The 10,533-nt window shown below is 47.6% G+C and overlaps 1 protein-coding gene across 5 annotated transcripts in view; it reads left to right on the forward strand.

Annotated features, from left to right (window-relative positions):
- Positions 1–2,686: 2,686 nt before the first annotated feature.
- CCKAR (cholecystokinin A receptor) overlaps positions 2,687–10,533 on the forward strand; it is a 12,505-nt gene continuing 4,658 nt past the window's right edge. For 3 of the 5 annotated variants that reach the window (XR_005793639.1, XM_040486346.1, XM_040486360.1), the window contains exons 1-3: positions 3,114–3,225; positions 3,939–4,190; positions 7,633–7,894. Coding sequence is in view for 4 of the 5 variants with exons in the window: in XM_040486346.1 (XP_040342280.1) it covers positions 3,114–3,225; positions 3,939–4,190; positions 7,633–7,894 (626 nt within the window). In the remaining variant the exon portion in view is untranslated. Of the gene's footprint in view, positions 3,226–3,337; positions 3,434–3,938; positions 4,191–7,632; positions 7,895–10,533 lie in introns of those variants that run through there. The other 2 variants (XM_040486373.1, XM_040486368.1) reach the window with 2 other exon arrangements.

The following is a 10,533-nucleotide window of genomic DNA, read 5'->3' on the forward strand; positions in this document are numbered from 1 at the left end:
TAACTATCGATTCGCCTAGAACTCATGCCCGATCACGGGATAGACTCCAAGGTAAGAAGGGCAGTCCCATTTTGCCCAGTTTATTATCACCTGTCTCCCACAGCGGACTGAGGATTTCACGAGCACAAGGTCCCCACTAACTTTGCTCGTGGCTCGTTCCCCTGCGGCCGCAATCACGGGGGTAAACAGAGCACCCTGAGAGTTGATCTGATCCACTAATGGTGAGGCATTGTTCTAAGGGCTTTCCACGTATTTTGTTTATGGGTAGCATTATGGTAGCATTATGTTGTCCCCATTTTATAGATGCGCAAGCTGAGGCTCAGAAAGGTCAGGTAATTTGTTCCTGTTCCACAGCTGGCCAATGGTGAAGGCCAGGCTTGGGTTCCTGTAGTCTGACGCCTGTGCTCACGCTCTTAATGGCTTCCAGGGAGCTGCCCGAGAGGTGACCCTGAGATCACTGGCCTCCAAATCCCCAGGGATAAAAAAAGCAGATTCCCACGTCTTGGGCTGGAGGGTCAGAATCCCTGGGAGGGAAGCCTGGAAATCCTCATTTTTTTTTTTTAAAGCACTAACCGAGGTGTTTCAGATGTGCACTAATGTTTGTAAAGGACAGCACTCAGATGTGCCACACTCACTCCTTGTGGGTTTACAATTATCTCTAGCACCCACCCTCCTACACTCCACCCTCACTCCCTGCCAACTCCTGAGCCGAATTGGAATAGAGAGGAAAGGAGGGAGGAAGGAAGGAAGGAAGGAAGGAAGGAAGGCAGGCAAGAAGGGGGGAGGGAGGGAGGAAGGAAGTTAGTTCAGGGCAGGTCAGCCCAAGCCCGCTGCTCTCCTGCCCTTGGACTTGCTGAAGCACACCCCTCCCACCACCAGAACAGCTGCCGATGGGGAGGTACCTCAGCAGGAGCCTCCTTAGTGGCTGCCGATGTCTGCCCTGTTGAAGTGGCTGAACAGCCAGCTGCCGGGAGCAAGCAGTAGGGTGGAATTTAGCTGTTGCCGGGGCTCCACACCTGAATGTTTCTCCCGCCCCAGGGCTGCACTGGGCCCCCACCTCGGGGGCAGGGTCCACATCCTGGAAAGATTTAGCCAACAGGACGCGCGGCAGGAAGGGGGAGCAGAGACGAGGGTCCTGGCAACACGTGGGTTGCGTGATCCTAGGATAACAAAGAAGGTTCCAAGCTGCAGGAGGTAGAATGGGGATGGGGTTGCGGGGTCCAGGCGCGGGTGTGCAGCCCTGGGTTTCACCAGCAACTCACGTAGCCACTCTGAGCCTGTTTCCTCCTGCATAGAAGGAAAATAACAACTATGATCTGATGGCTATTAATATTGCGATCTGTGATTTGGTGAACACTTTTAGTGTGCCAGGCCTTGACATTGCCTTAAGGAGTCAGTTTTCAGAACAAATATCTATGAAGCCATTCTGATCCCCATTTGACAGAAGGGAGTGAGTCTTAGGTTAAGAAACTTGCCTGGTAGTTCCCAGCACATGACCCGTGGAGCCCAGATTTGATTCCTGGCCTGTCTGATGCCAAGGCCTATCCCCTTAATAACCGCTGATAGCTTCTCCAACCTTCCTCCCACTTCTAGTGTCCGTGATCGTAGTTTCAAAGAAAACAGGCATCACTCTGTCTTCCCAGCCCACAGCCTGAGCCTCCCCAGCAAAAATGCCAGTTAGTTCATCCGCGTCCAGCAAAGATGTGCATAGCTGTCCACTGAGAGCCCCGTCAGTACACAAGGGCCCCGCAGGCATCTAGCAAATAGAATGGATCTCAGCCCAGCCAAGTGGCGTGTCCAAAACACAGGTCTCACAGCTGTCATCTGCTTCCTCAAAGGTCTGAACCAAGGAGACCATCTGTAGGGTGGATACGGAGGGGCTTTCGAGGGCTACAGGGCATCGAAGAAAAGCCAGACACCCAGGCTGGTCTTCCTCTCTAACCTTAGCTTTCACTATTTGCCTCCCACTCACTCCTACTGTTGCCTGTTCCCCAAAGGGGCCACGCTTATTTCCACCACAGGGCCTTTGCACTTACCATGACCTCTGCCAAAAATACTGTTCTTCCTGCCTAGAAGAAGCCACTCTCCCCAGATCTTCCCAGGCTTCCTCCTCCTTGTCTTCCAGGTCTCAGATCGTGTCCCCTCCCTCGGGAGGTCTTTCCTGACCACCTCATCTAAATCAGCACCCCCAATCCATTCCTCTCCATTACATCTTCTGGCTTTACTCCCTTCATGGTGCTAAACACTATCTGAAAGGATCTTGTTCATTCCTTGCTCATGTGTTTAGAAAGTGCCTGGCAGATGGTTGACTCAACGAGTATGTGCTGAATGAATGGACCACCGAATAAATGAATGAACGGAAAACCTTCCTTACTTTTTTGGTACTAAGGATCCAGAAACCTATATCCAAAAACACCCCTCTCCTTTCGGTTAGCAAGGGCAGAGATGGCAAGAAATAACACTGTGGTTGGTAACAACAGCCATGGGACAGTTATATCTACACACATTGCCGGGCATGGTTCCAAAGCTAAAAAGGCACTAATTGCTTTTATATAAGGAGGTAGAAACACAGTCCCTCCGTGTCCTTTAGTCCCGACGACGCTCTGCATTATCGTATCCGTTACCGTGTTAATTGTTCCTGTCTCACACAGCCAGTCCGGGCTTTATTCTGCATACGTCTGGGTTGGTGACAGGTTCCTACACAGAGGAGAGAGGTGCCGGGGAAGTGTGTGTGTTTGTGTGTGTGTCTGTGCAAGTGTGTCCGTGTGTGCACAAGGGTGTGTGAGAGCAGTGACACTCTGGGAAGGGTTAACTCACAGTCAGGCTATCTGTGCTCGGGGCCCCAAGACTGGCCCGGGAACGGGCGGGGTGGGCTCGGAAGGTGGAGCTGGCTTGGCTCACAAGAGCTGCCTTTTCCAAGACAGGAGTGCAGATGCTCGCCCAGCTGGACCGAGCGTGGTGAGCGCACGTCGCCTTCAGGAATGGCTGGAAAAGCCCGCACCTGGAGACCCCTCCCTCCCTGTCCCTCCATGGCAGGTCGCATTTGGTCTCTCCGGTCATCAGAGGAATGAGCAATTCCCCGGCTCGCGGCACTTGGAGAACAGCAGGCAAGGATGGATGTGGTCGACAGCCTTCTCGTGAATGGGAGCAACATCACCCCTCCCTGTGAGCTGGGAATCGAAAATGAGACGCTCTTCTGCTTGGATCAGCCCCATTCTTCCAAAGGTAGGTGTCAGACACTGTTATTTTCATTCAGAAAAATGATTGAGCTCAGGGAGAAATCAGCAAAGGCGAGGCTGAGAGAGAAAATGTAACAAAGTCCTCGGGAGACAAGGCTGGGGAAAGTCGTGCGTTCGCAAGTTTGGATAACACATCAAGAAGCAGAACTGAGTCAAATACCCTTACGGTTCCCCAGGGGAGAGTTGAGATGGAGGTATAGGACTCGGGGGTGGGGGCGTGGGGGGCAAATCCAAAGAAGGAGGAGCCAAAGTGTAATAAGAAAGGGGCACACGTGGCGAAGCTGGAACTTACCAGCATCACAGAAAAGGTGCTCTGGCAGTCCAGCTGTCACCTTTTCTTGGGGGGCGCGGCCCCGGGAATCCGGCGTGAAAAAGTGATGAAAGTAAAATAATGCTTAGCAGCTAGGAAAGGAAGCAATCACCATGCACTGGGGAAGCTTTGTTCCGAGGAAAAAGTGGTTCCCGGAGAGATTCTTGAACAAAACCAACATTTTAGAAGCCACTGAATCCCTGTGGGCTCCTCACTTGGTTTCTGCAAAACGTTATCAAGTACAGGAATAGTCGGGTTCAAGGAGGTGCACCCTTGCAAGAAAAAAAAATCTGCAAGAAATAACCGTTGGTGTCGTGGGCTATGGATTTAACATTCTGCTCCCATAACCTCCGCCCGCCCCTCTGTCTCGTCCCTGTTGCTCCGTGCAGAGTGGCAGCTGGCTGTGCAGATCCTCCTGTATTCCTTAATATTTCTGCTCAGCGTGCTGGGAAACACCCTGGTCATCACGGTGCTGATTCGGAACAAGAGGATGAGAACTGTCACCAACATCTTTCTGCTCTCCCTGGCCGTCAGCGACCTCATGCTCTGCCTCTTCTGCATGCCGTTCAACCTCATCCCCAACCTGCTCAAGGATTTCATCTTCGGGAGTGCTGTTTGCAAGACTACCACCTACTTCATGGGTGAGTTGCTGCCGGTGACTATTTCTGGAGCTCGCCCCAGACCCCACTGGGCCCCAGACCTTCCCAACTGTCCCCCCCACCACCCCCCACCCCCGCTCCCTGACAGCCTCAGCAGAGGAGTCCTGCTGAGTGCAAAACCCCCCCCCCCAAAACACCTGGCTGTGTGGGGCTGAGCGCAGGGGTGCAGGCACTGGCTTTCAGGCAGGTCCGTCCTCGTGCGCGCCCAGGACTCAGTCCCCAGTCGTACGTTTCAGGGGTCAGTTTCTCAGGGTGGAATAAGTTGTTAAGAAACCACAGAAGAGGTGGGCTTTGCTTGCTTCGGCTAGAGAGAAAGAGGCACTCGTGCGGCTCAGTCCCTTCCTGGAAGCCGTTGGTCATATTCCGGGGCTCTGCCCAACCCGAGGCGCAGTTTTCGGGGTGGTGGTTGGAGGGCGGGGGGTGGAGGGTTCTTTCTACTGTTGCTCCTGCCTTCCCAGGGAACAGGGGCTACTGTGAACACCCGTTTCTTTCCGGCTCTAGATTCCTGTGTCGGGACTTACTTCCCAGCCTGGTCCCCCAGGGGCTGGGACCATCTCAGGCAGAGAGGGAGAGCGGCCTCTGGCACTAAATGAGGAGTTGATTTTGCTCCCGGAGCCTGTGGGTCATTAAGCTCACCCTGACTGGCTGGGATAGGCAGCCCTCTGCCTTTGCCAATCAAAATGATGACGATGACAAAGAAAAATCACAAGGGCTGATGTTTTTGAGCACTTTCTATGCACCAGATGTTGTACTAAGTGCTTTTTTACTCCCACGATCCTATCTCCCAACCACCCTGTGAAATCTAAGATGCTTATTCTTCCCCGCCTCACCGAGGGAAGCACAGAGAGGTTAATAATGCGCCCAGGGACACACAGGTGGTAAAGCACAGAGCAGAGATTTGAACCTAGATCGGTAGCCGCCACCGTGGTGCGTGAGTACTCTGACTCAGTTTGCCAGCTGCCGAGGCTCTCCTGAGGCCGAACAAAGATGTCTCTCCGTCCCCTGTCTCCCTGTCTGCCAGACTGTCGCGTTCCTACCAACTCTGAGAACTAGTTGAGGGGAGGAGGAGGCCGGGAAGTGAGGGAGGGCTCTTTTTTGTTCTGACCTAAGCCTTGCAAAATGTGCGGAGCTGAGCTGAGCTGGGCCAGGGCAGTAATGACCGGAAAGCTTTCAAAGCCTTTATTTCTCCCAATTGACGAAGCGGGATCTAACCCTGACCGAACGATGATGAATTACTGATCTGTGTGCCACGGACAAACAACCAAGAAAGTGTCAGTCCTTGTCCAAGAACTCTGAAAAGAAAAATGGACTTACCAGTGAAAGGGATCATTATGAAACAATGAAGCGGTAATAATTACTAGCATCTCGTGGCGCTTCCAGCTTTCCAGGCCCATCCATATGTATCTTAACGATAATATGATTTAAGACTCTTAACCAGGGTCTGTGAAAGGAGATTTAAAGCAAGCGCTTGTGTGATTGCACAGTATAGTGAATGTGCTAAATGCCACGGACGTGCCTGCTTGAAAATGGCTATGTGAATTTCACCCCCCCCCCAAAAAAATGTTTTTGAAAATAGCAAAAATGGAAAGCCAAGATAATTCTGAAAGTGTTTGCAACATCGTAATGGTTTTGTTGGATTTCTAGATCTGGTGATTTCTATTCTTCCCTTGATTTTGTGTTCTCCTCAATACTATTCCTAACAGTTAACGTTCATTAATCTCCTAAAATGCAGTCAAAAAAAAAAAAAAAAGGAGAAGAAAGAGAAAGAAAAGAAAAAGAGAAAGAGTGCTTGCCTGGTAGGAGGTTTATAACAACGGTGGGCTCATTATCCAGACCCTGACTCCGGGACTTCGGGACTACACTCTATAGCCTAAATGTCATCAATTCCTTGGGGTGATGTCCAGGAAAACACAGTATTCCCATCTCAGAACATGAGTTTTTATTTAATGGCTTTTGGGTTGCAGATTCCTTCAAGTCTCTAAGGAACCCTGGAGGTAGTCCCCCCCCAAAAAAGAATATTTTTATATATAGTTTCAGAGAATTTATTTCTATCCATAAAAGGCCCAGGCTAAGAGTCTGTTCTCCCAAGCTTAGATTAATTCTAAGGTTTAAGAAATCATGGTAACGATAATCAGAAAAATTGCCAGAATCCATGGATGAGTCATGAAAGGGAATTTTAAGGGGAGAGGACATGATAATAAGTATACACACACAAAATACAAAAATTAAAGAAAATTAAGGGGTTTTTTTTACTCTGCCCAAGAACATTTTAAAGAAGGTGTTTTGGTGTCTTTCTCAATGATGACGCATGCTCCTTCTGCAAAATACAGGAAAGCAAAACAGAACGGGAAGGGAAGCTCTCGTCCTCCCACACGCAGCAACCCTTAGTTACGGTGTGGAATCCCCCCCTTCGCGTTTTTCCACTATGTGTTTTTTCCACAAACTACTTTTTAAAATGTATAACATTGCATTCTTATATATTTTTTTTTTCAACGTTTATTTATTTGGGACAGAGAGAGACAGAGCATGAACGGGGAAGGGGCAGAGAGAGAGGGAGACACAGAATCGGAAACAGGCTCCAGGCTCTGAGCCATCAGCCCAGAGCCTGATGCGGGGCTCGAACTCCCGGACCGCGAGATCGTGACCTGGCTGAAGTCTGACGCTCAACCGACTGCGCCACCCAGGCGCCCCATAACATTGCATTCTTATAAATCCTAGTCTGTGGTAGAAATTTTCAGAAAGTTGTAATGCCTCCAGCTCAGACCCCAGTGACCTTTCAGGGTCACAGTCCTTACAAATCTGGGTTATTAGGTCAACCTAACCTCAGGTTATGTTCAAAATTAGAGCTTTTCTGTGGCTGAGTCCAACACCTCTTCTGTGGGATAGGAACATAGTCCATCCCCGTGGTTATTAATTAGCCTAAGCACGAGGGAGGTTGTAATCAAAGTTCAATCAACTTACCTAAAAATTGGAAAGAAGATGTATTTGTAAATAGATTTCTTTAACTGCCTTAAATCCTTTTTGAAACGAAACTGAGAATAAGTGATTTTTATTTTTTTTTTAATTTTTTTTTTCAACGTTTTTTATTTATTTTTGGGACAGAGAGAGACAGAGCATGAACGGGGGAGGGGCAGAGAGAGAGGGAGACACAGAATAGGAAACAGGCTCCAGGCTCTGAGCCATCAGCCCAGAGCCTGACGCGGGGCTCGAACTCACGGACCGCAAGATCGTGACCTGGCTGAAGTCGGACGCTTAACCGACTGCGCCACCCAGGCGCCCCTGATTTTTAAAAATATATACATACATTTGAGTCTGCACATACTGAGTGCTGTCCCTTGATATGAAACCCGTGCAGAGCAGATAATGTGCAAATAAACTCTGGATTTCAGCGCCATCGTAACTGACTTCTTTGTTCCTTTCCCAGGCACTTCGGTGAGCGTCTCCACCTTTAATCTGGTGGCCATATCTCTGGAAAGATACGGTGCAATCTGCAAACCCTTACAGTCCCGGGTCTGGCAGACAAAATCCCATGCTTTGAAGGTGATCGCCACTACCTGGTGCCTCTCCTTTACCATCATGACTCCGTACCCAATTTATAGCAACCTGGTGCCTTTTACCAAAAATAACAACCAGACCGCAAACATGTGCCGCTTCCTACTGCCGAATGATATGATGCAGCAGTCCTGGTAAGGGGGTGTGGTGTTTATTTGTGTGACAACTCGTTAAAGCTCGCGGTTTTTATAAAAACTGGAATGTGTTGTCCAGGGTGGCTGGGGGATCAATTTCCTGGAGACCCGGAGAAGGATTATTCTAACTTCCTTTTAGGATGCTAGTGATACCAAACACCTAGCGTTCTGTTTTAAATGCCATGCATATATTAATTAATTCATCCTCTCAAAACCCTATAGGGTAGGTACTATTCTTGTCCCTACGGGCATGGAGACATGGAGAGGTGAAGTGAGTCGTTCAAGGTCACAAAACTAGAAGATACAGAGCCTCTCTGCTTACCCGCTTTGCACAATGCCTCTGGATGGTCTGGGTGGGGGTAGAGGGGGCGGAGTTGGCTAGAGGATTGGGAGGGCTATGATTTTCTTTTCTTTTCTAAGTTTTTAATTTTAAACTTTTTAAATGTTTATTTATTTATTTTTGAGAGAGAATGTGCATGCGCTAGCTAGCGCAAGCCGGGAGGAACAGAGAGAGAGGGAGACACAGAATCCGAAGCAGGCACCAGGCCCTCAGTGCAGAGCCCGATGTGGGGCTCAAACTCATGAACTGTGAGATCATGACCTGAGCCGAAGTCAGACGCTTAACCGAGTGAGCCACCCATGATTTTTAAAACCTGAAGTTAGGGGTGCCTGGGTGGCTCAGTCGGTTAAGCGGCTGACTTCGGCTCAGGTCATGATCTCACCATCCGTGAGTTCAAGCCCTGAGTCGGGCTCTGTGCTGACAGCTCAGAGCCTGGAGCCTTTTTCGGATTCTGTGTCTCCCTCTCTCTCTGCCCCTCCCCTATTCATGCTCTGTCTCTGTCTCAAAAATAAATAAACGTTAAAAAAAAGTTATTAAAAAAATAAATAAATGAAACCTGAAGTTAAAGCAGAGAATGATTCCCAAATCCCATGTGGTTTTTTTTAGAGCTGCTGTTATGGTGCTTGAACAGAACACCTCACTAGAAATAAACAGGCGAGGGGCACCTGGGTGGCTCAGTTGGTTGAGTGTCCAACTTTGGCTCCGGTCATGATCTCGTTCCCGAGTTTGAGTCCTGCGTGGAGCTCTGTTGTGACAGCTCGGAGCCGGGAGCCTGCTTTAGATTCTGTCTCTCTCTCTTTCTCTCTCTCTCTGCCCCTCCTCAACTCATGCTCTGTCTCTCTCTCTCTCTCTCAAAAATAAACATTAAAAAAAATTTTTTTTAATTAAAAAAAAAGAAACAGGCGAGATTCTAATATCTCCTTCTTTGCTTCCTAGCTGACTGACGCTGGACAAGTTCAAGTAACCTCTCTGAGGTTCAGGTTCCTTATGTATACAAGGATTTAATAATATAGATTTTTTTTTTATCTACCTCATTGGGTGGCTGTAAGATTCGAATGAGAGTATATGTATAAAATGTCATAAAATATCTTAAAAGTCTCACAAACGCAGGGTATTATGTTTACTAATACCAAGCATGTTTTAGAATCAGGGAACCCGATATCCAAAACTGGCTCAAAACAGAGATAACCTCTGCTTTCTCTGCCTTCTTTTTTCATTTCAACCAAGTAACACACACACACACACACACACACACACACATAAGAATTACGTTGCAAATGAGAGAAACATTTCCAAGACTTGAAAAGGAATCTTACCAAAACATGTCCAATTGAAATGAGAAATGGCCCAGCCACCGTGAGCCTCTGACAATTTTATGGCCTAATCGTGTAACCTTACACATGCCAGAGTGCAAAAAAATGATTTAGGGGCCAGACTCATAAAGGAGGCTGTGGTGCTTCAGGAATCAAACATGTTTACAGAGAGCATAGCTCTGCCCCACCAGGCACTAGAATAAGTGTGTTGCCAGGCCAGGCATCCGAAGCCGCCCGAATACTGTATTTTGCAAAACCTAAGAGGTTTTCCATCATTCCTACCTATGCATTTAATGATTCTGCTGTTACGGGGAGCCTGCATGACTTCAGCTCAGGTCATGATCTCATGATTTGTGAGTTCAAGCCCCTCACTGGGCTCTGTGCTAACAGCACGGAGCACCAAGCCTGCTTTGTATTCTGTATCTCTCTCTCTCTCTCTGCCTCTCCCCCACTCACATTCTGTCTGTCTCTCTCAAAAATAAATAAACATGTTTTTAATTTAATAAAAAAATTTTAGAGAATTGATTCTGTTGTGATAAAGTCAACGAATAGTCTATCGTGATGCTTAAGGGCACAGGTTCTAGAATCATATTGCTTGGGTTCAAATTCCACCTTTGCCACTAGCTGCGTGACTTTGGACAAATTATTTAATCTCTATACACCTCAGTTTCCTCACCTAAGGTATTATGAAAACAGTACCTACCTCAAATATTCTTATGGGAGTTAAATCTAATTATATATACATATATATACATATGTGTGTATATATGTACACATATATACATATATACATATATGTACATATATACATGTATATATGTATGTACATATATACACACGTATATGTATATGTAACTTATGTAATATTATATACATTATATACATATGTGTATATACACATATGTGCATGTATATACACATATACACATATATGTATATACATATATATACACATATATGTCTATACGTATAGACATATATATACA

Source organism: Herpailurus yagouaroundi, unplaced genomic scaffold, assembly GCF_014898765.1.
Source record: "Herpailurus yagouaroundi ecotype Mexico unplaced genomic scaffold, PumYag 28, whole genome shotgun sequence".
NCBI lineage: Eukaryota > Metazoa > Chordata > Mammalia > Carnivora > Felidae > Herpailurus > Herpailurus yagouaroundi.